The sequence below is a fragment of the Thalassophryne amazonica genome, chromosome 16 (genome assembly GCF_902500255.1).
Source record: "Thalassophryne amazonica chromosome 16, fThaAma1.1, whole genome shotgun sequence".
Classification (NCBI taxonomy): domain Eukaryota; kingdom Metazoa; phylum Chordata; class Actinopteri; order Batrachoidiformes; family Batrachoididae; genus Thalassophryne; species Thalassophryne amazonica.
The window spans coordinates 2649388-2675550 of NC_047118.1; the positions used below are offsets into that span (position 1 = coordinate 2649388).

General features: G+C 39.9%; 2 protein-coding genes across 2 annotated transcripts; both read right to left on the reverse strand.

The window, feature by feature from the left end:
• Nucleotides 1–3225: 3225 nt before the first annotated feature.
• Nucleotides 3226–6691, reverse strand: rpl27 (ribosomal protein L27). Its single transcript, XM_034190970.1, has 4 exons — nt 6611–6691; nt 4766–4935; nt 3551–3661; nt 3226–3310 (listed from the first exon to the last, which is right to left on the reverse strand). Exons 1-4 carry the CDS (start codon nt 6689–6691, stop codon nt 3262–3264), a joined length of 411 nt encoding a protein of 136 aa, XP_034046861.1. The 3' UTR covers nt 3226–3261.
• A 2967-nt stretch (nt 6692–9658) lies between these two features.
• LOC117527924 lies at nt 9659–20971 on the reverse strand. Its single transcript, XM_034190429.1, has 4 exons — nt 20841–20971; nt 12349–12507; nt 10553–10793; nt 9659–10483 (listed from the first exon to the last, which is right to left on the reverse strand). Exons 1-4 carry the CDS (start codon nt 20951–20953, stop codon nt 9659–9661), a joined length of 1338 nt encoding a protein of 445 aa, XP_034046320.1. The 5' UTR covers nt 20954–20971.
• Between the last annotated feature and the right edge of the window lie 5192 nt (nt 20972–26163).

Here is a 26163-nt window from a genome sequence, read left to right on the forward strand (position 1 = left end):
TAAATATATTAGTTTATTCGCGCTACGTCACGACAATAATAATCAACAACGATCATAGTAGAGAAACTTGAATCTTCGACTGGACTGGGTTGCTTGACGCGAGGACATTTCGCTTCAAATCGCAGAAGCATCCTCAGCTAAAATTCTTGCTCTGGTAGTCTGACTTCTGTCTGACTCTTGTAGAGAATAAAACAGAAGCCAACAAAAGCTGGAGTTTTTAACCTAACCAGACCCCTCCTACTGAGAGGCCGACTGCTATAGGCTAGTGACTAAACAATAGCTCTAACTAGCACCTATTGTGCTCTAGTTAGCACACCTAATGACAGGACAGCTGTCCCTCTAATGATGGGATGGATGCCTTTCTGATGGCTCCCTTGATGACGTGAATGACTCATAACCATGAACAAAAGATTGACACTCCTTTGACCTGAGTACCCCATTGTAAACAGGTCTCAGAACCCCTCCCTGGTTAAGGCTGGGTTTCAAACGTTTCACAAGTAGGAGGGGTCTGGTTAGGTTTAAAACTCCAGCTTTTGTTGGCTTCTGTTTTATTCTTCTCTACAAGAGTCAGACAGAAGTCAGACTTCCAGAGCAAGAATTTTAGCTGAGGAAGCTTCTACGATTTGAAGCGAAACGTCCTCGCGTCAAGCAACCCAGTCCAGTCGAAGATTCAAGCTTCTCTACTATGGAAACCACCTGGACAACTGAGAGCCTTCACAGAAACAACGATCATAACGTTTGAGTCATAAAAAAGCACATGTACGACAACTTGTGACGTCAGAGCAACAAACACGCGCTGACAGAGATTAAAACCTTCAGTGACCCGCAGTATTTGTTCATTTATGTAATTAAAAAGTCGATTATAAGCTCACCATCCGATCCGGATCTGCACACACCGTTTTTTGGTTTCAGTTTCTCGGAGCCCAACAGGAAGCCCTGCACGAGCAGGAGGTGTCCACCAGGCGTCGCTGCCTCCTTTATACCGCGTTGATTGGATGCTGCGTTCAGGGGCTCTACGGAAATTTTTATGTGTATGTTCTAAACCTGAAGTCTGAGCGGCCGAGCAAATTATTTTAACGTTTGTTTTGTTTGTGAAATATATCAAATGTTTTACTATTTAAGCAATAGACATTTTTTCTTGTGGGTTTTCTTTGTTCAAAATAAATTCAACTCATTCTTTCCGTGGGAATCTTGTGCAGTATACTTCCGATTCCCAGACTGTGCACCCCACCACCACCACACGCACGCAGACCTGATTTCTCAGCTGCCTATCAGCCTTGCAGATTATTTTATTTTGCATTTTACAGGGTTAGGACTTAATGTTTTTGACATCCATTAAGGCTGAAAATGGGAACAATGCTCCTGGAGCAGAGCTCTGCCCACTTCTGGATGTTTTGCATAGCAGTGGAATTCAGTCCAGCTCCAATTCTGGAATATTTCCCCATTTGAATTCTATCTGAACATTCAGATAGAATGTTCTGGAACAGATAGAGTTCCAGATCAAACTAATGCCAGATAGAATTCACTCACTCTTCAACTACTTAATGCAATTAAAGGTCATGGGGAGGAGGGGATGGAGCCTATCCCAGCAGTCATAAGGCATGAGGCGGGGTTCACCCTGGACAGGACGCCAGTCTGTCACAGGGACACATACAGACAAGCAAAACACATTGACACATGCAGACAATTTAAAGTTTCCAATCCACCTACCCTGCATGTCTTTGGGACGAAGCTGGAGCACCTGGAGGGAACCCATAGAAACACAAGGAGAACATGCAAACTCTACATAGAAAGGCCACAGGTGGGAATTGATCCCATGACCTTGCTGTAAGGCAACAGGGCTAACCACTAAGTCACTATGCTGCCCTTGACTTGAATTAATGGCCAACATTTTTCATTTATTACAGGAAAACCTGCTTACGAATATCGTGAAACAGGCATCGATTAGACGCCCACTTTGTAACTTGGCTTCTGAGAACAGCAGCAGTTTGGGTTTCTACAGCAAACGTAGGCACAAAAGATCCAGAGCTGCTGGCTCCACAACAAAACATGACTAACCCTAGAGGTGGAGATAAGTAGTGACACGGACATCAGTCAGGGACTCAGACACTAGTCAGTGACCCAAGGTGATAACTGGATGTCTTTGGTACCAGGTTTCTTTCAATGATCCTTGGGTTCTACTGGAATGACTTTGGGATCAAACAAGCTGTTCCTTAAAACGAGGAGGATCCTCACTGTGAGGGAGTGTCAGTGTCGACAGCTTGGCCATGTGGCACCCTTCCAACAGTCCCACCAGCGTACAAACAGAACACACTGTATGGCAGTGACTAGTATCTTTAGTACCAGGTCTATTTGGAAGATCCCGAGATAATGCTGTCATGGCTCAATTGAAAGCAGTTCAGGAACTGTTCACAGTGCTCTTAAGGTATTTTTCTTTTCCCTTCCTTCCTCCAACACACGCACACAAGATTTTGGACATTTATTCTTCATTTCAATTTTAATTGAGCGCACAAATGTTTTGCCTCAAAGGCACATTATGCAATCAAAAGATGTTACAATCAGCCAAATTACAAAGTCACTGAAAGCTAAGAAAATTACTTCTCTCCCAGCTATAAACAGGGTTCATACAACTTCAGGCTAAACTTTTAAAGCCATCTGTAATTAAATTAAACATTACAAAAAACAATTCCCCACACCCACAAATATTTATCATAACAGAATACCGTTACAGGTCGTGCTGCAAAACCTTTCATGAAAAGCCAGTTTTCATTACATTTATAATTCCCCAAAACACTGCTGAGCATTCTGTTGGTTCTGTCATCTCACTTTGTGTGGTGTTACAAGAGGCCTGCATCAAATAATTAAGATACTGCAATTTAAAAAAATTGCAAAGTCAGAAAAACAAAATCTGACTTCCCATATGTTGGCATTTTAAGACTTTTGAAAGGCTGATTTAAGAGATTTTAATGCAAATTAAGGCCTTATTTTTTAATTTAATGCATTTTAAGGATCCGCAGAAACTCTGGGTGAAAAGTGTTTTATGTACATTTTCATGTCCAAAAAGTGCACCATTAAGTCAGAAAATGTACAAAGATTGTAAATGAAAATTGTGGTGCAAAAATTGGTGGACACTGCACACATTTTACAAATTCATCAAAAAAAAAAAAAAAAAAAAGTTGCACAAAAGGCCATCAAAAAGAATTCAATAAAATGCAGGAGTCATCATCCATTTTAAACATTTATTTGTGAAACCAAACAAATTTAGAATCGGAGCTTCTGGAAGAACCACTTGTTTTTGCCTGTCTTGTACCTGTGAGGAGGAAAAACAGCATTAACATGTTTACTATGATCATCATCACCAAGCTGAAGCACACATGCAGCTTGAAGCCTCAACACCAGATGATGGCAAAAACAGTCATGTCACTTTCCAGTCAATATTCTGTATCTTTTTCAAATTGCAGTGTTAATTTACACATTTAACCTCTAAACTGCTTAACGGCCACAGATGTCCAAACCAACAGGACAATAACTCTTACGACAAGAAACTCACCGCTCCTCAAACTTGATCTTTGCCTCTCGTCTGGCTTTACGTTTGAGAGCAGGATCCCTGAAGACATCCTTGTTGACAACAGTTTTGTCCAGAGGAATGTCCACAGAGTACCTGGAGGGGAAAGCAGTTGGTAAAACCTTCAGCTAAACAGGGATGGTTTGTTTATCATGCTTCTTCAAGCCGACGCACACTGAACAATCGTCAACTGAAGCATCACAACAGCCGCACACAATGTAAATCTATACCTGCTACACAAACAGCCCAAAACTGAGTAAAGATTTACGTTCACAAGCCCTTAAAAACATCAGATTTAAGGAAATATTAAGCTCTTAGAGTTGCATAAAAAGCAAAAATCACCGTTTCTAATCAATTACATTTTTTCCCGCAAATCTGATTGGTTAATCGTGTGACATTTCAGACCTTATCGCACAGACGGTGGCAAAATATTCGACTGTTTCACATTTGATGTGTTACTCCGCACCGACCGCGCGTGCTGCTACGCAGAAGTCAATAATGGCGCCAAGAGAAAGTGGCTTTGTGACGACGCTGTTGAAATGGATTTGGATTCTGCTCACAGAATTTCCAGTGTGGCATGAAGGTGCTGTTGCTACAGTAAGCTCTGACGAGCCAACCACGCCTTTTGTCTATGCAAGTTTTATCAAATTATATTATGTGGATTAAGATGTAGCCTTCAGTGGTGGACACAGATCCATGCAAACGTTGGAATTGGATTAGAATGGGAATAACCCCCTTGTGACTGATGATTTGTGGACAGTAATGCTGGATTTGACAGTAGCAGATTGAGTTTTACCGGCTCCGCGTTAAAGGCCACAATAACATCCAATCAAAAGTACAGTAGATCAAACAAGAAAAACATTTTCTTAATCTCATTTCAAAACTGTGCTGGTGTCCATACACACTTGTGCAGCCCACAACACGATACAATGATAGATTTATAGAAGAGTAACAATGTGTGGGATGAAGGTTTATTTGTCAGGGCGAGTGTGTAATCCACCTGAGCTCAAACGTCAGACTGCTCTTATTGTCTTCATGTCCACATGTTACAGAAGGGAGAACTAGAACTAAGATGCACTCCATCTGCCTGCTGAGTCTGCGTATGCTCCTCACTGGCTGTTCAGTATCGTGTTTGAAATTTTACCAAGAAATTAGGTATTGGTGCTAAAACGATTTCAGATGTCAACAGCTGACACTGACCTGGTGGGCATGAGGTGATTGTAGTTGAACACTTTGACAAAAGCCTTGATCTTGGACCTCTTGGCGATCTTCTTCTTGCCCATGCTTGTGGTCACTTTGCGGGGATAGCGGTCAATGCCTGCAACCAGAGCGTGGCTGTAAGGACGATCAGCTGTGCCGTCATCAATGTTCTGCAAAGTGACAACAAAACAGGTCAACACCCATCAGCCAGGACAATCGCAGTGAAAGAGAGGTGAAAATATGTAAATGTAAACACTTAAGAGGCATTCAGAAAATCAGCAATAATTATACAGCGAGCGAGAAACTAATCACGAAATAAAGGACATTTCAACATCTTTCCAAGATTCTCCAATTTAAGAAAACAAATAGCCTGCACATCATTTCCACTTAAAAGAACAACATTTCTTAAAGCCCTTGAATTTGAGCCACATGGATCAGGAGGAAGCTAAAGCTTTCTAACCAAGAGAAACTTAAAAAAAAGAAAAAAAAGAGGCAAATAAATAAATAAAAACACAAAGAGCGGTCCAGTGATCTCAACTAGGGACGCACCTATCCAATACTTTTGAGTGGCATCAGTCCGTAATCAGTAATGGAAATGACCGGACTGGTTGTCAGAAATTTAAAAGAAATAAATAAAATCCATTCCAATCAGAATCTTGTATTGCATAACAGTCATGTTGTGGGATCTGTGTGTCTTCTATTAGGGGAAAGGTATATTTGCTTTACAGTGTGACTTCACTACTTCTAACAAATGTTTTTATTAACAGACTGTTAAGATGGGGAAAAGGGCATCAGATTGGCATCAGCAGATACAGGTTCCACTATCGGTACTGTATCAGACATGAAAAGAAGAAAAAAAAGTGGTATGGTGCAAAGTCTGCACGTCCAACAATCAAAAACATTCATGGCTAGTTGTGATCACATTTTAAGATTTCCCTGATAATTAAGCAGAATTTCTTAGAGGCACATAGCTATGACATGAGCTAGCTAGCCAGTCAGTTAGTTGTGCTAAGTTAACTATGTTGAATCCTATAATAGCTATGTTTTAAACTTTGTTTTGTTTTAGGCATTTCAGCCTGCATAACAAAGACAGTACAGAGAGACAATGGAAGCAGATTGGGAGAGACTCCCAACAAGGAACATACCCTGGTCAGGATTCAAACCAGGGAATGCTACAAACTGTGCACTGTCTCCATGTGGCGCCTAGCCTGACCCCTCAGCTACGGATGCCCTTCAGTTAAATGTGAAAATACCCTGAGCAAACTAATATATTGTAAGTCACTGAACACCGCTGTAGGTGCCACTTGGCATCTCTGTGATTCCACAGATAACAGGATTCCTTGTTTACGATGTTACGAGTTTGAAATCTGAAAAGGTGCACGCCATTTTTCCAATCACTTTCTACACCCGTCACGTGAGCGACTGCGGCAGTTGACTCGACTGCATTGTAATGAGCTTATTTGGTTGGATAACTTGATTTGAAAAGTGATCCGAATTAACCCAATACCACGCTCAGAACGCTTCAATAACATCAACCTGGCATCTTCAACATGACTGAAGTCCTGACTGGTGGCATCATGTGAAAGTTTTTGGTAAGCTACACCACCTTCTTGAAAAAAAATGCAATATGATCATTTTATCAAATATATCAGTTTATACATTTAAACGAGGACAAAAGCCGGTGAGAGTGTGGACCTTTAAGACAAAAACATAAAGAACTGAAAGACAGAGGTGAAAGGACTTCTGAATTCCACATAGGACAGCTCGACATTGCTTTATTAGTATTTTAATCACTGGACTTGCCAGATTTGTGGGGTTTTTTTTAGCCGTTTTTGTTGTTGTTACCTTGACGATGACAGCTTTCCGTCCGGCGTACCGTCCAGCTAGCACCATCACCACCTTCCCAGGCTTCATAAACTTGCCCATTTCTGACACAAAGAAAACACACTTCAGCTTAAACAACTGTAGACTACACCAATAACCTTACCAATGTGAACGGCACTGCTCTGAAGTCAGAGGAGCGACATTTTGATTTAAGCGTCGTTAAGTAGCACGTTAGCCGGCTAAGCTAACAGTCAGCGAACCTAAACCTAATGAACCTAAAGTGTTCATTAGTGCGAACTGTCAGCGCCCATTTAGTACTCGTACGGTGAACTAACAGCGCAGGCGATATAAATAACAATAATGTATTTAGACAAAGTACACCAGTCTCCGTCCACAGTTCTGGCAGGATGAAACTAGCTCTACGGACATGAATCCATTTGCATTAACACCCATTTTCTTCCATTACACATGAAAATGCTCACAAATGACAGACACACCAGCGCGAGAGGGGCGCACGCAGCATGTGCTGTGACTTAAAAACAACGCAAATGTTCAGATAACGCCGGATGACTGGAGATTGTTAACAGAAAAGTTCACTCACTGCTCTTGCTCTATGGCACCGCTAACCGGAAAGGACGACTTCTTCTTCTTTGGTTGATTTCAGGCAGACTTGACGCTACAGTGCCCCTACCGACGTGGTTATAGTTATAGTCTCTCTCTCTCTCTGTCTGTGTGTGTGTGTGTGTTCATGGTGTCAAACTTTGGAATGTATTGAATGAAGAACTTAAAGGTTTACATAAGTTTAGAAATTTTAAAAAGTGTATAAGGACAAAATCATGAAAGAATATAGAAAATTAGAAGACAATGGGTGTAATTGCTGAAATGTAAGACAATCATGTTATTGTTAATGATTTTATTTGATGTTTGGTGACTTGAGGAGGAGACAGCGTTTGGGTTGGAATTGATGAAACAAATTAACTTCTCTTTTTATTTGTTTTTGTTTGATTTTGTTATAAGGAACAGAGATACAAGTCCTCATGTTCAAAAACTGGTCTGTTTTTGAACACGAGGACTTGAAGCAGTATACAGCAGCTGTCTTGGAATATATCAGGTTCTGCACCGACATGGTCACTGTGGATAAGTACTGATGTAATGATTATTATTTTTGCATTTAACATTTTTTTTGACTCACAGATTCACTAATTGGTTGAAGAAGCGCCTGCTGTCCCTGTACAACCCGGAGGCCATGCGGCATGTCGCTTGGGGCATCAGCAATGAGGACCGGGCCATAAAGGACCCGATGGGCCGTGGTGCTGTTGTCGAACCTTTAATGTGTTTTTGTATCTGAGCCATGTTTTGTGGAGTATTACCATCCTTCAAATTGACTGTTACCTTTTGTCAGTCATTATGGTCATTGAAGACTGGTTCAGCCTGAGTATCTTTCCGTTTGGGCATGAATGAGTGTGTCAGTACCATGTGGCCAGTCTTAAATGACCCTAATATTGTAATATGGCCCATGACATAAAATTGTTAACTTCAATAGAAGTCATTTCACAGTGGTGCTTTTGCACAGGCATCTAGCTGCAGGAGTCAGGCGTTCTGGGCACCTGCCCGGACAATATTGTGGTGACACCACCATTGGGCCCTGTCCATTTTCAAGATGGCGTACAGGCTGATCAGCAGCCGGACATTGTCGAGGTCAAGTGTCCCTACATAGCCAGATAGTTAACAGTTTTTGAGGCAGTAACATCTCTGAAGGACTTCTATCTTGGTAAGATTCCAGTTGATAATGCCCTTTGTTAATTACCATAACTTATTAGTATCTCCTTACTTTCTAGACTGTCACAACAGAGCCCTGTCCCTGAAGATCACCCACAATTACTATGACCACATCCAAGGGCAACTCCATGTTTTGGGCAAACAATGCTGCTACTTAATTGTTTGGACAACCAAAGATCTCCGGCTCCTCAAAGACTGAGTGGTTGATCAACATTGAAAAAACTCACCATTTCTTTCATCAAGTACATCCCAATGATAAATTAAACATTTCCCTTAATATTTCTCTTCATATGTATCATATACTGAGACCTTAAACTGTTCTGTGAAAAGATGCTATTCTTTATACAGTTTGTTAACAACATAAAAATTAAAACTGCAATTTAGTGCTTGGTTCTTTTTGTAGAATTTAAATGACTGGTTGGAGCTTGAAAAGAAAAAAAAAAACTCCACAAGGTTCTCTGTTGGTCCCTTTTAGCTACAATGTCCACTCTAATGATATGTTATCTACTGAAAATAGTTGCAAAATTTGTAATTATGCTGACGATAACACTGCGACTTGTTGTGGTACAAGTGTCTAAGAAACCGTTACAAAACTCAATCAGGTTAGAAATGTCATGCTTGAATAGTTCAGCGCAAATTTCATGTAAGCAAAGCATGATAAATTTCAATCTATTCTGTATGGTAAAAATCGTCACGTCTAACTATTTATGATATAACTCTTGGTGGTAAAACATTCATCAAGTTACTTGGTGTTCATATTGATACTCAAGTTTAATGCTCATGTTTCAGAAATATGTACCAAAAAAAAAAGTATCTTTTCTCAATTGTGCTGTCCCCTCTTGTACTGTAAACATGTCATTTCTCCTCCTGGTGTAATGTAGTGACGTAACGTTCATGTGTCAAATATATAGAAATGCTTTTTGAAGGTCAACTTGTCAATTATTCTTCAATGAAGTATAAGTTTCCTTAACTGAACAAATGCCACCATCCCAATCCTGCAATAAGACCTCAAACATTGACATCAGAGCAGTGTGGCTCTTCAAATGATATATCACAATGCAATTATTTATACCATACACACCTTGCGGGTTCTATTAAAACATCTATCGTCACTGAACATTGTCAAACATGATACGTCAACACAATTTTGCACATACAGGTTCCAATGTAACGTGTTGGAGCAGTGTTCTGCTTCAGAGCGATGCATCACAATGAAATCAAACATATCATAAAACACGTAGGACATAATATACATCATTCACAACAAACAATTTAGGGCTGAGATTTGTATCAGTCTGTGGTCTCGGCCAGCAAATGTGGCTGCAAATTAGACAAGCATGAGCAAAGCTGGATAATTTTTATGGACAGTGGCCTTAAATTAGCAGGTATATCATGCACGATCTGAAAGTTGGCACGTTCCATATTAATCTGAGCTCGAGCAATCGTCCGACAAAGTTCCGCCTCTTCCTTGAGGAACTGGCTTTTGCTGGCTAGAAAAGGTGGAATGCTGAGGTTCACACCCAGCGGAATGAACTTCTTAATGGTGAACCCCTTGTCAGCGACAATGAGATCGCCCGCCTCCAGAGAATGCAGAAGGCCACAGTCCTGTACGATGGCAGCCTCTGATGTAGACCCCGGGTACACATTGCTGCAATAGTCATGATCGCTATTCAGGTTGACACCTGGCTCAACTTTTACAGCGTGCCAACTCTTGTAGTTTGAGTATGCGGAAGACTCTTTGCCAAGGTCCCCCTGGATGTCCTGTGTGACCTCCATCGCGTCGCTGATGAACTCCTGGAAAGACTTGGGCATGGATCCCTTGCAGATGGCCTGAGAAGGGATCTTGTGGTCCACCACCCTATCAAACAAAAGGTCATGCAATGCACAGATGAAGGTTTTAATCACATTTCCAATCGTAGTCTCGCTGCTGCCGAACCGATGGGCGAGGTCGAGGTTCCTAAGGTTGAGTCGGAGCTTCATCAGCGTCACAAGGAGTTGATCTTCCAGAGAAAGAGATTTCACCTTCCAAGCGTAAAAGTACTTCAGCTCAAACCGCTTCAGTGATGAAATGAGTATGCAGAACACATCATACTGGAGCGACGTGTAGAACAGCATCTAAAAATTAAAGGATGATGTGTAAGTTCAAGGTTAACTTTACCAAAAATTTTACCCAGATGTATTTACCTTCTCCGGAATACCACAGATATCTCCTATTGTCATTGACCTTTTTTTCTTGGACGCGATCAAGAGACTGGCCACTTGCACCTCGAGGTTTTGGATCCTGCGTCGCAGCTCCTTGTTCTCAGCTGCAAGGAGTTCCTGTTGGGTCAGCGCTGGTGGCAGTGGGGGTGCAGTCAGTGTCATGGCAACATCTTTGTTCCGATTTGCCGACACAGATGGACGTGGAAACACATTCAGGAAAGTTCTGCATAAGAAATGATCCAATATACAGTAGTGTTCAGAATAATAGTAGTGCTATGTGACTAAAAAGATTAATCCAGGTTTTGAGTATATTTCTTATTGTTACATGGGAAACAAGGTACCAGTAGATTCAGTAGATTCTCATAAATCCAACAAGACCAAGCATTCATGATATGCACACTCTTAAGGCAATGAAATTGGGCTATTAGTAAAAAAAAGTAGAAAAGGGGGTGTTCACAATAATAGTAGCATCTGCTGTTTACGCTACAAACTCAAAACTATTATCTTCAAACTGCTTTTTTAACAATCCTGTGAATCACTAAACTAGTATTTAGTTGTATAACCACAGTTTTTCATGATTTCTTCACATCTGCGAGGCATTAATTTTGTTGGTTTGGAACCAAGATTTTGCTGGTTTACTAGTGTGCTTGGGGTCATTGTCTTGTTGAAACACCCATTTCAAGGGCATGTCCTCTTTAGCATAAGGCAACATGACCTCTTCAAGTATTTTGACATATCCAAACTGATCCATGATACCTGGTATGTGATATATAGGCCCAACACCATAGTAGGAGAAACATGCCCATATCATGATGCTTGCACCACCATGCTTCACTGTCTTCACTGTGAACTGTGGCTTGAATTCAGAGTTTGGGGGTCATCTCATAAACTGTCTGCGGCCCTTGGACCCAAAAAGAACAATTTTACTCTCATCAGTCCACAAAATATTGCTCCATTTCTCTTTAGGCCAGTTGATGTGTTCTTTGGCAAACTGTAACCTCTTCTGCACGTCTTTTATTTAACAGAGGGACTTTGCGGGGGATTCTTGCAAATAAATTAGCTACACACAGGCGTCTTCTAACTGTCACAGCACTTACAGGTAACTCCAGACTGTCTTTGATCATCCTGGAGCAGATCAATGGGTGAGCCTTTGCCATTCTGGTTATTCTTCTATCCATTTTGACGGTTGTTTTCTGTTTTCTTCCACGCGTCTCTGGTTTTTTTGTCCATTTTAAAGCATTGGAGATCATTGTAGATGAACAGCCTATAATTTTTTGCACCTGTGTATAAGTTTTCCCCTCTCCAATCAACTTTTTAATCAAACTACGCTGTTCTTCTGAACAATGTCTTGAACGTCCCATTTTCCTCAGGCTTTCAAAGAGAAAAGCATGTTCAACAGGTGCTGGCTTCATCCTTAAATAGGGGACACCTGATTCACACCTGTTTGTTCCACAAAATTGACAAACTCACTGACTGAATGCCACACTACTATTATTGTGAACACCCCCTTTTCTACTTTTTTTACTAATAGCCCAATTTCATAGCCTTAAGAGTGTGCATATCATGAATGCTGAGAATCTACTGAATCTACTGGTACCTTGTTTCCCGTGTAACAATAAGAAATATACTCAAAACCTGGATTAATCTTTTTAGTCACATAGCACTACTATTATTCTGAACACTACTGTATAACTGGTTAAAATAAAATATTGTAAACAATATTTATAATCTGCGTTATTCACTTCCAAAGTGAATTGTTCAATTTTGGGTTATCTCACCTTTTCGGTTTCTTGCATGAGGAAGCACGGGACTTGGGTAAAGAGAAAACCTTGCCCATAGTCCACAGGAACAAGGTGGGCCCATTCAGCTTTGCGGCATCAACAAAGTGACACGAGCAAATCCTGTCGTTGGCCATATCCAGGCTGCGGTCAGCACGTCTGGAACACAACACTGCCACGATTATACATAAGGTTTTAAGTCATAAAATATGGCAGAAGTTGAAATTTTCATGAGGGATTATTTCAGATATTATGCAGATGACAAATCATGAAATAAAAATCCTGCTAATTGTATTTGCTGCACATTAAACAAGTAACCCATAACAGACCTTTCTCTCAATAACCGGAAATATGTAATCGTTGTGGAAACTGAGTTCCTGTCAAGTACCAACACAACAGAAAAACATACCTGGTGTCGCGGACTGAATGGTCCCCCTGAAAAAAATTGGTCCCTCCTGCCTTCACTGCGTATGCTTCATTTCTAAGCGTCAGCAACGATTCACTGATTACCACCTCATTTCTGCTTAAAACTGCCTCCAGTTTCATCTATCTCAGTGACAGATATCTGAAGCTTTTGTACAACAATCATTTCCACATGAATTCTGCATTATTTCATAATAAAAGATGTCTGAGTCTGACGTGCTGCTGCGCCTACGTCATTTCAGTGCGTGTCAACAATTATCGTCTCGTTTCTGCTTAAAACTGACTTTAGAATGATTTAATCAATCAATCAATCAATCAACTTTTTTCTTGTATAGCGCCAAATCACAACAAACAGTTGCCCCAAGGCGCTCCACATTGCAAGGCAAGGCCATACAATAATTATGAAACACAGTCTACGTCTAAAGCAACATAACCAAGGGATGGTCCAGGGTCACCCGATCCAGCCCTAACTATAAGCCTTAGCGAAAAGGAAAGTTTTAAGCCTAATCTTAAAAGTAGAGAGGGTATCTGTCTCCCTGATCTGAATTGGGAGCTGGTTCCACAGGAGAGGAGCCTGAAAGCTGAAGGCTCTGCCTCCCATTCTACTCTTACAAACCCTAGGAACTACAAGTAAGCCCGCAGTCTGAGAGCGAAGCGCTCTAATGGGGTAATATGGTACTATGAGGTCCCTAAGATAAGATGGGACCTGATTATTCAAAACCTTATAAGTAAGAAGAAGAATTTTAAATTCTATTCTAGCATTAACAGGAAGCCAATGAAGGGAGGCCAACACGGGTGAGATATGCTCTCTCCTGCTAGTCCCCGTCAGTACTCTAGCTGCAGCATTCTGAACCAACTGAAGGCTTTTTAGGGAACTTTTAGGACAACCTGATAATAATGAATTACAATAGTCCAGCCTAGAGGAAACAAATGCATGAATTAGTTTTTCAGCATCACTCTGAGACAAGACCTTTCTGATTTTAGAGATACTGCGTAAATGCAAAAAGGCAGTCCTACATATTTGTTTAATATGCGCTTTGAATGACATATCCTGATCAAAAATAACTCCAAGATTTCTCACAGTATTACCAGAGATCAGGGAAATGCCATCCAGAGTAACGATCTGGTTAGACACCATGCTTCTAAGATTTGTGGGGCCAAGTACAATAACTTCAGTTTTATCTGAGTTTAAAAGCAGGAAATTAGAGGTCATCCATGTCTTTATGTCTGTAAGACAATCCTGCAGTTTAGCTAATTGGTGCGTATCCTCTGGCTTCATGGATAGATAAAGCTGGGTATCATCTGCGTAACAATGAAAATTTAAGCAATACCGTCTAATAATACTGCCCAAGGGAAGCATGTATAAAGTGAATAAAATTGGTCCTAGCACAGAACCTTGTGGAACTCCATAATTAACTTTAGTCTGTGAAGAAGATTCCCCATTTACATGAACAAACTGTAATCTATTAGACAAATATGATTCAAACCACCGCAGCGCAATGCCTTTAATACCTATGACATGCTCTAATCTCTGTAATAAAATTTTATGGTCAACAGTATCAAAAGCAGCACTGAGGTCCAACAGAACAAGCACAGAGATAAGTCCACTGTCCGAAGCCATAAGAAGATCATTTGTAACCTTCACTAATGCTGTTTCTGTACTATGATGAATTCTAAAACCTGACTGAAACTCTTCAAATAGACCATTCCTCTGCAGGTGATCAGTTAGCTGTTTTACAACTACCCTCTCAAGAATCTTTGAGAGAAAAGGAAGGTTGGAGATTGGCCTATAATTAGCTAAGATAGCTGGGTCAAGTGATGGCTTTTTAAGTAATGGTTTAATTACTGCCACCTTAAAGGCCTGTGGTACATAACCAACTAACAAAGATAGATTGATCATATTTAAGATTGAAGCATTAAATAATGGTAGGACTTCCTTGAGCAGCCTGGCAGGAATGGGGTCTAATAAGCATGTTGATGGTTTGGATGAAGTAACTAATGAAAATAACTCAGACAGAACAATCGGAGAGAAAGAGTCTAACCAAATACCGGCATCACTGAAAGCAGCCAAAGATAACGATACATCTTTGGGATGGTTATGAGTAATTTTTTCTCTAATAGTCAAAATTTTGTTAGCAAAGAAAGTCATGAAGTCATTACTAGTTAAAGTTAATGGAATACTCAGCTCAATAGAGCTCTGACTCTTTGTCAGCCTGGCTACAGTGCTGAAAAGAAACCTGGGGTTGTTCTTATTTTCTTCAATTAGTGATGAGTAGAAAGATGTCCTAGCTTCACGAAGGGCTTTCTTATAGAGCAACAAACTCTTTTTCCAGGCTAAGTGAAGATCTTCTAAATTAGTGAGACGCCATTTCCTCTCCAACTTACGGGTTATCTGCTTTAAGCTACGAGTTTGTGAGTTATACCACGGAGTCAGACACTTCTGATTTAAAGCTCTCTTTTTCAGAGGAGCTACAGCATCCAAAGTTGTCTTCAATGAGGATGTAAAACTATTGACAAGATACTCTAACTCCCTTACAGAGTTTAGGTAGCTACTCTGCTCTGTGTTGGTATATGACATTAGAGAACATAAAGAAGGAATCATATCCTTAAACCTAGTTACAGCGCTTTCTGAAAGACTTCTAGTGTAATGAAACTTATTCCCCACTGCAGGGTAGTCCATCAGGGTAAATGTAAATGTTATTAAAAAATGATCAGACAAAAGGGAGTTTTCAGGGAATACTGTTAAGTCTTCTATTTCCATACCATAAGTCAGAACAAGATCTAAAATATGATTAAAGTGGTGGGTGGACTCATTTACTTTTTGAGCAAAGCCGATAGAGTCTAATAATAGATTAAATGCAGTGTTGAGGCTGTCATTCTCAGCATCTGTGTGGATGTTAAAGTCGCCCACTATAATTATCTTATCTGAGCTAAGCACTAAGTCAGACAAAAGGTCTGAAAATTCACAGAGAAACTCACAGTAACGACCAGGTGGACGATAGATAATAACAAATAAAACTGGTTTTTGGGACTTCCAATTTGGATGGACAAGACTAAGATACAAGCTTTCAAATGAATTAAAGCTCTGTCTAGGTTTTTGATTAATTAATAAGCTGGAATGGAAGATTGCTGCTAATCCTCCGCCCCGGCCCGTGCTACGAGCATTCTGACAGTTAGTGTGACTCGGGGGTGTTGACTCATTTAAACTAACATATTCATCCTGCTGTAACCAAGTTTCTGTTAGGCAGAATAAATCAATACGTTGATCAATTATTATATCATTTACCAACAGGGACTTAGAAGAAAGAGACCTAATGTTTAACAGACCACATTTAACTGTTTTAGTCTGTGGTGCAATTGAAGGTGCTATATTATTTTTTCTTTTTGAATTTTTATGCTTAAATAGATTTTTGCTAGTTATTGGTGGTCTGGGAGCAGGCACCGTCTCTATGGGGATGGGGCAACGAGGGGATGGCAGGGGGAGGTTTCACTTTGTCATCTGATGGTTAATAATCACATTATTCCCTTTGATCGCTTTGGGTGTAGAGAGTCAGACTCAGACGTGCTGCTGTGATCGCTCTCCCGTCTTTTATTATGAAATAATGCAGAATTTATGTGGAAACAACTGTTGCACAAAAGCTTCAGATAACTATCGCTGAGATAGATGATGACTGGAGTGCAGTTTTAAGCAGAAACCAGGCAATAATTTGTGAACTGCTGCCAACGCTCCACAACAATGGATGGGCAGTGAAGGCACGGTGGCCCGATTTTTAGAGGGGACCGTTCGGTCAGCAAAACCGGCACATAATGGACTGTATATGTATAAAACGGATTAGAATGTATATGTATAATTAGATTATCTATAAAACGTACAAAATCTGTTATATGAATGTAACGGATTGGTTACAATCAGGAGGCGCCGAACAATCCTAAATCAGGACCTGCCTCATTTAATGACCGGGTCAAAAATTCCTCTGAAAATAATAAACACCTGCCTTAAATATAAGCGACAGGTATTATGTCCATTAAAAAGATTATATTTGGTCGAATAACTCTTTTTTCTTAAGTCCCCTGCGGAGTGGGACCTTAAAATCCTCTGCAGCTCTGTAACTCTGTGGCAGTTTTAATATTCTTTGTTGTGTCTTTACGAAGTTTTTATGGTTTTGTCCCTTAAGCTCTTTCCACAATCATCTACTGTACCTCCAAATCAAAGGTAAGGTGTACAATTTTCTCCATGAACTGCAGGTCATTTGAGTGTCATTTTCCAACTTCGCGTTGTGAAGTTTGTCATATGTGCGGACTTTTCTGCCAAATGTATTTAATCCAAATCGGCGTGCACACTGCAAACACTTTTAACACTTTGCATCTCTGATTTAGCAGGTGCACGTCAGACCGTGGGTTCCCCACTTTCCTCGGATCAGCCAGTGCCAGTGCTGAACTTTATTTTGTGCCTCTGTCGATCTGCTCTGTCCGTACATGCGTGAGGTTTTTAAATGGAAACACATTACAGTCAGACAGGATGTTTTGTCCGATGTGAATGAAAATCCTTTATACAAAATCCATTATATACGGTATTTATTACATGGTAAACCATACAAAAGCACTGGGGCTTTTTTTGTCTGGTGAGTGCAAATATAACGAATATAACGGTTTAGGCGAGTTTTACTGCATTTGTTTACTTATTGCCGGAAACAAAAGATTTCCACGTCAGATTGCATATTTCCAGTCAAATGTACCTTAGTTGGGTGAAAGGTCCACAAAATTAAAATAAAAGTCTGCAAACGAAATTTTTTGACTGAAAGCGTTTGACTGGTACAGTGGCCGGTGTTGTGCCAAAGTACTTCTCCCCATCAGAATTTGTATTCCCTGGCGCGGGAGCGCACATTCACTCACCGCAGCGCTTCCAGACGTTCTGCAGCTCTTTAAACGATCTCTTCCTGCTCCCAGACAAAAATAACTTGTTGTTCAATACATGACATTAAAAAATAAGTTTCACAATCTTTTGACGACGTTTAATGCATGCGTGTCTTCACGTCGATTACACGCACAGACACACAAACGGTGTTCAACATAAAAAATGCTGAAGATGATAATTCTCTTCAGTTCGTTCATTCGAGATTAAAATATGAACAGTTATAAACTGTACACTCTTGTACTTGTCTGTGACTTTTTCTGTTTTAAATAAAAGATAAGCAGACAAACGTGATGTGGGTGATGGTTTTTTTGGTTTCAGCTTTTACACTGCAAACAAAATCCAGTTGTTTTTACAGAAAAATTCTGTCAGCTGTGGTTTCCAGGGGAATTGTCAAAATTACAATGAATATGTAAATGGTTTGCACATACATATTTATGTAAATTTTACAGTTTAATCCTGTAATTAAAAAATATTAATCTGTAATTTTGATGGTCTTTTTCATGTTTAATTGGCATGGCCATGCTGATATTACACCTTTTTTTTTTGTAAAATTTACAAATATTTTAAGTCCCTTTGGCTGTTCCCATGATTTCACTCAGGGTCACCACAGCAGATGTAAGGAGGGTCTGCATGTTGATTTGGCACAAGCTGGACACCAGATGCCCTTCCTGCTGCAACGCCACATTAAACAGTGAAATGTGGCAGGGGTGGGGTTCAAACTAGGAACCTTTGTTACTGAAACCAAGTGCACTAAACACTTGGCCACCACCCCTGATATCTGTCTGTATCTTATAGATTAATAAGCACAGTAGCTTTGTGGTTAGTGCATGTTGCCTCAGAGCAAGAAGGTCATTGCTTCCATTCCCACCTGTGGCCTTTCTGTGTGGAGTTTGCATGTTCTCCCCATGTTTGTGTGGGTTTCCTCGGGTGCTTCAATTTCCTCCCACATTTAAAGACATGCAAGTTAGGTGAATTGGAAACTTTATACATATTCAGGTCTCCCTTGCAAAAGAAATCTTGATCTCTATGGGACTAAGATGGTTAAATAAAGTTTAAATTAAAATTACACCCTACCATCAGATATTTCAACTTCATTTATACTTTAGCTCATCCACAATTACTACAGTAAATTTGAGGAAGTTTTGTCTTTATTTAGTAGAGTTGCATAGTGGATACATTTTCTGGCAGCCACCATCTGACGGCCTGCCCGAATTTGCATCCGCTATCTTTATCGCTGATATTACACCCTACCATCAGGTGTTTCATAGTGATATATACTTTAGCTCATCCACAATTACTACAGTAAATTTCAGGAAGTTTTGTCTTTATTTAGTAGAGTTGCATAGGGGATATATTTTCTGGCAGCCACCATCTGTCAGCCTGCCAGAATTTGTATCCACTATCTTTATCGCTGGAATTGCAACCTACCATCAGGTGTTTTATCTTCATTTATTTATGATTTATTGAATCATATTTAGCTAACAGATTACAATTTGTTCATGTAAATGGGGAGTCTTCTTCACAGACTAAGGTTAATTATGGAGTTCCACAAGGTTCTGTGCTAGGACCAATTTTATTCACTTTAACATGCTTCCCTTAGGCAGTATTATTAGAAAGCAGTGCTTAAATTTTCATTGTTACGCAGATGATACCCAGCTTTATCTATCCATGAAGCCAGAGGACACACACCAATTAGCTAAACTGCAGGATTGTCTTACAGATATAAAGACATGGATGACCTCTAATTTCCTGCTTTTAAATTCAGATAAAAGTGAAGTTATTGTACTTGGCCCCACAAATCTTAGAAACATGGTGTCTAACCAGATCCTTACTCTGGACGGCATTACCCTGACCTCCAGTAATACTGTGAGAAATCTTGGAGTCATTTTTGATCAGGATATGTCCATCAATGCGTATATTAAGCAAATATGTAGGACTGCTTTTTTGCATTTGCACAATATCTCTAAAATTAGAAAGGTCTTGTCTCAGAGTGATGCTGAAAAATTAATTCATGCATTTATTTCCTCTAGGCTGGACTATTGTAATTCATTATTATCAGGTTGTCCTAAAAGTTCCCTAAAAAGCCTTCAGTTAATTCAAAATGCTGCAGCTAGAGTACTGACGGGGACTAGAAGGAGAGAGCATATCTCACCCATATTGGCCTCTCTTCATTGGCTCCCTGTTAATTCCAGAATAGAATTTAAAATTCTTCTTCTTACTTATAAGGTTTTGAATAATCAGGTCCCATCTTATCTTAGGGACCTCATAGTACCATATCACCCCAATAGAGCGCTTCGCTCTCAGACTGCAGGCTTACTTGTAGTTCCTAGGGTTTGTAAGAGTAGAATGGGAGGCAGAGCCTTCAGCTTTCAGGCTCCTCTCCTGTGGAACCAGCTCCCAATTCAGATCAGGGAGACAGACACCCTCTCTACTTTTAAGATTAGGCTTAAAACTTTCCTTTTTGCTAAAGCTTATAGTTAGGGCTGGATCAGGTGACCCTGAACCATCCCTTAGTTATGCTGCTATAGACGTAGACTGCTGGGGGGTTCCCATGATGCACTGTTTCTTTCTCTTTTTGCTCTGTATGCACCACTCTGCATTTAATCATTAGTGATCGATCTCTGCTCCCCTCCACAGCATGTCTTTTTCCTGGTTCTCTCCCTCAGCCCCAACCAGTCCCAGCAGAAGATTGCCCCTCCCTGAGCCTGGTTCTGCTGGAGGTTTCTTCCTGTTAAAAGGAAGGTTTTTCCTTCATACTGTCACCAAGTGCTTGCTCACAGGGGGTCGTTTTGACCGTTGGGGTTTTTCTGTAATTATTGTATGGCCTTGCCTTACAATATAAAGCGCCTTGGGGCAACTGTTTGTTGTGATTTGGCGCTATATAAATAAAATTGATTTGATTTATACTTTAGCTCATCCACAATTACTACAGTAAATTTCAGGAAGTTTTGTCTTTATTTAGTAGAGTTGCATAGGGGATACATTTCTGTCAGCGGATACAAATTCTGACGGGGATAAATATTTTGGCACGACACCTGCTGGGCGCTGCTGCTGATACTGACTGACAGGCCGTGATATTTAGTCCGTGTGGGCTCTTTTTTGGGTCCAACTTCAACTCCTCATTAATGACATATTAAATCTCGCTCTAACTTACCGACACGACCGCTCCCATTGGCCTCGTTTTTCAGTGTCCAATGGGAACCGAAAAAACCCGCACTTGTTGCGACCACTTTTGTGATTACAGCCAAAAGCAAAACAGTAAACCATTTTTCCGCGTCGTGTCGGAGGACGTCCCCGGAAGTGATCAAATCCCGCGATATCACGCCGGCGTCTTCTTCTTCTTTCGAATTCAATGGCTGACGGCACCAGCTTAAGGTGCATCTACCGCCACCTACTGGGCTGGTGAGTGATCGCTGAGATTTACAAACCAACTACGCGGTCGCTTAGGGCCTCCACGCCACCAGGGGGCCCCGAGAGCACTGAGACGTTGTGATAAAAAAGTAAATATATACATGAAATTAAAATAATATTGAATAATTTAAACGAAATTGTATTACACCCGAAAAAAATTAATTCCTTTTGACAAAATACCAATACTGGGTTAATTGATGCCTCCTGTTGGCTGCTGCCACCGTTGGACAAACTTAGATGCACCGTTTGTGTCACAGGTGGTCGATGATTAATCATGAAGTGTAAATCATGTCTCAGAAAACAAATGATCCCTCTGGAGCGGAGAAAAGAAAAAACAACAAGACAAAGGTAGGTTTGCATGTCCAATATTACAATTTTTGTTGTCATTATTTGTGAAATGCTCCGTTCGTTTAGTGTAAAGTGCTTTAGGTGTCTTAAAGTCAGAGGCGATTGCTCTCAGACTGCAAGGGAAGCTCAGCTTCCCCTAAAATGTCAAAAAAATAAGTGATCAAATATATACTGTTGTGTGTACATGTGATTGACTAAATTTGCGCTACAACGCGCTCAACTTTTGTTCAGAATCAGCTTCTTATCACTGGTAAAGACGCGGCTTTCCTCTCACTCAAACCCGCAGCTTCACAGCGCTTTAAACAGACTTCAATAGCGACACAAAGCATGCAGCGAAACGAGACGAGTCATTGGATAAATGCTGGGCTTTGTCCCGCCCATCGGACGCTCAGCGTGTCTGGGGGTCTATGGGGCAGTGGGCGGGCCTCAGCTGGGCCGGACGCTCAGCTTCTGCATGATGATTGGATGATCTGTCTGAGGCTGAATTGCTTTTTGATTGACAGCGAAATGAGCGAATCAGCGATCTTTTGGTGTAAACATCCGTGGGCGCATTCTCATTCTGTTCTGAGTTGAACCGGAGACTTTCCTAATCGTCTTAGCGGCATTTTCTTTGTTAAAAACGACTGGCGACAAATCGAACTTCTATTTCTGGTGTGTTTTTTTTTTTTTGTGGCTGCTTGTGTTTGGAGACTGACTTCTATCTCAGTTTCTGTTCCTACCGAGCAGCGGGTGCTGCTGAGCTCCTCCACCGTCACAAAGCGCTCACAGGCGGACAAACTTCACACGAGCCTCCCGCCAGTCCCAGCTAGCGAGCTAGCTAGGTAGCAAGCTGCACATAATGACACACAATTTGAATGTTGGACCGGATTTTGGCGAAGCCATTTGATAGTCTTCCTTACGAAGAAAAACTTAGAGTTAAACAGCAGGACAGATCAACTCCTCAGATTAATTTGGTGCAAAAGGTTGGAAAAGTAGCTCAGCTCTCAATGGTTTTCAGGCCAAAGTTAAAGAAATAGCCCCCAGTGCAATGTGTGTGCATTGCTCTGCACACACATTGCTGTTATGTTGTGGATTTCTATGTTCATTTTGGAGATTTAAGTATTGTATTTATTGTTTAAGTATTTAATTTTGATTACAACTTTATTTTTCTGTAAGATAATGTGAATCATTTGATTCTATTTTGTATTTGGATATTGAACATTTTGCACACAATTGCACATCTGAAAGAAATTAAACTATTTAACATGTTTCCTATAAATGCAGTCTCCTGCCTGCTGATGTTACTTTCAAATAGTTAAATTAATGAGCCATACTTATACATCACTCTGTATGTAGAAGTTAATTAAAACATATTTATGAGTTTGCTACCCCTTTAAGGTTAAAAACAAGAATGACATGTATGATGTAAGATAATTACAAATAAGGCTAATGATTGTGGGTACGTTACACACATAACAGTGTAGCCTATGGAATAATGAGGCATCTGGTGCTGAGGTGATGGTAGGGGGGCCCCAAATTAAATTCTGCTTAAGGCCCCATAAAGGTTTGGGCCGGCCCTGAGATGCGTTGAAGTAATCCAGTGTACTTTAGATATTTAAATAATTCTTTTTGCACGACGTATGATGGGTTTTGCAGCAGATTTCCAAGAGACATGTTCTCATGTGGGTGTCGCTTCACGTGTGGTCACTAGAGGTGGGCGGATTGATCCTAATATCAATAATATCGATACCAACGCTGTTATTGATATTGAACGATCCTCATGTAAAAAGATCGATACTCAAGCTTTTTTTCTCTCCCGCACGCACTGACTGCTGCGCTCTCAGATTCATCAAAGTCTACTCTCTGTAAGAGCAGCGCTGCGCTGTCACACAACACGGGAGCAGCACACCCTTGTATTGTGGTTGGTCAGCCCTCTACCACAGGATATTTTGTTTTAAGTTGTGTTGAGTGATATTTTTTTAAACAAAAATGTTGATTGTGATAAAGTATTTTGTTGTCATGTACAATGTTTGGTGAAATTCTGTCCTAGGTCTTTTGGATCCTTTGGATCTATGAAGCTTAAATATGAAAAAGTATCGGTATCAATATCGGCGATACTGGGCCTGTATTTACTTGGTATCGGATCAATACCAAAATTCCCGGTATTGCCCATCTCTAGTGGTCGCATCAGTCCAAGATGGCGGCAGCACCTCTAGTGGCTGTTGTCTAAAACACAACAGAGCTTCGCCTCTTGGGACTTCTAATCTCTTTGATTATAAAGCTCTTGATTTCAACACATCTTCCTTAAAAAATCATTCTTACGCTATGATAAGTAACATCTTGCTTAACACCTTTCTCCGTGTTTCTAGGGCAGTTTTCAGAAACCTTTTCAGATCGAGGATCACTTAACCATCATATTGAATAAATAATGAACCTAATTCATAAATACTGCCATCTATTAGACTTTGGAGTAATTTTAAACAGTGATAAACATTTTATTGAGAATATATTAATTTAAAATGTTATATTTTACCAATATACTCACGGACCACTAGGGGTCACTCACAGCCCACTCTTTGAGAAAAGGCTGTTCTGGAGTAAAACCCAAAACCTGACAGTCACACAAAAATTCTGTCATACACACCAAATAATCTGCTTAAAAACAGGAGAAAAGACAGTTTTTATTTCCCGCAATGTATTTATTTGTGTTTAAATCAAAATAAATGAGCTGAATGATCTGAAAAGAACATTTAAAATCGACCAGCGTGCCATTTCTCTCAGATTTAACAGACGTTCTTCTACTTGTTTCCAACCTGACTGTAAAAAAAAAAGAAGCTAAAACATGCAATCCAATAAATAAATACATGTTCCACACATACTTTACATCTTTAAAATATAACAATACAAGAAGAGAGAATGTCATCAGAAAAAAATAGATCCTAATTTTCCATGCAACACTGAAGAAATGGGATAAAAGATGCAGATCACCTGGAAACCCCAAACTGGACAGACACAATACGCTTTATATCAACGTTATAAACACAGGAAACGTGAGAAAAACACTGAAGTCACACCCACCCACACAGCAAAGTGAAATAAGTTCTTATGATACAATAATCACTGTAACGCCACTGGAGGAGGAGAAAAGCAGCATTTCGTACGAGGTCTAAGTGTTATTCACCTGGAATGCAAGATTTAAAATGTTAAGTTGAGACAGAATCAACATTTGTCGGAATGTCCCATTTTCACCGTAGCTACACATTTTCCACGCTGTAACAAAAGTACACGGTTGCAGGTATGAAGCTCGCATTCCGAGCGGGAGTGGCCACAGGTACGAGACATTTTGGCAGTAAGAATATTTGCATGAGCTGAAAGATGAAACATTCCATCTTTTGACGCATGCAAATATTCTTACTGTTGCACTCAAACATTCTTTATTTGTTTTGTATGACACCTAATTAGATCCACATCATTTGAAATTTGCCTTGAAATTACAATGCAAAGTGCTCAACAAAACCTGGTGGGCTACAAACCCACCAGTATTAACAGTATTATTATATTAATTAATATATTAATTCATATATGATATTAACAATTAAGTATTACAGTACTTAATTACCAGAGACGAAACGGAGCCATAACGAGTGTGGGACTGAATTTTGGCGCCGCATTCAGATTACTGCTACATATGCTCTGCACATTTCAACTCAGGGAAGTAAAATCATACTCTAAAGAGGACATTTCTAAAGATATATACATACACACACAGCACTGTGCAAAAGTTTTAAGCACCCCAGTTACATTAAAGTAGCATTTGAGCGCCCCCCCCCTTTTTTTTTTTTACTGGCATGTAAACACAAAATCACTTCCAACAAAAGTAAATATGTGAGCTATTTTTTTTGTAAATTCTATAATAATAATAATGTCCTTTTAAGTGTACTGGCCAGTAGAAAACCACACGAATACAGATGCAAATGATCATGAGATCTTAAAATGACTGTAAAACACAATTACATACTTTAAGTCACACTTTTCTTAAAATAGTGTTTGAGGTCTTGTGACTTATATATAAACACAGAAAAATCACGCATCCCAGTTTTCATATTGATTATCATTAAAGTTGAAATTTATCACACATTTAATTAATTTATGAATATTTATCAGGTTTTCATCATTTTTAATGCTTTTACAGGTATTATGATTAATTAAATGTGCCTAAAACATTTGCACAGTACTGTGTATGTGTGTGTATATATATATATATTTTTTCAACATTCAGTATTTGTAAAATAAATATGTGTATACACACACACACATACATTACAAATACTAAATGAGTGCTGAAAGACGAAACATTCCACCTTTCAATGCATGCACATACTCTTACTGTTTGCACTCAAACATTATTTGTTTTGTATGACACCTAATTACACTCAACAAAAATATAAACGCAACACTTTTGGTTTTGCTCCCATTTTGTATGAGATGAACTCAAAGATCTAAAACTTTTTCCACATACACAATATCACCATTTCCCTCAAATATTGTTCACAAACCAGTCTAAATCTGTGATAGTGAGCACTTCTCCTTTGCTGAGATAATCCATCCCACCTCACAGGTGTGCCATATCAAGATGCTGATTAGACACCATGATTAGTGCACAGGTGTGCCTTAGACTGCCCACAATAAAAGGCCACTCTGAAAGGTGCAGTTTTATCACACAGCACAATGCCACAGAT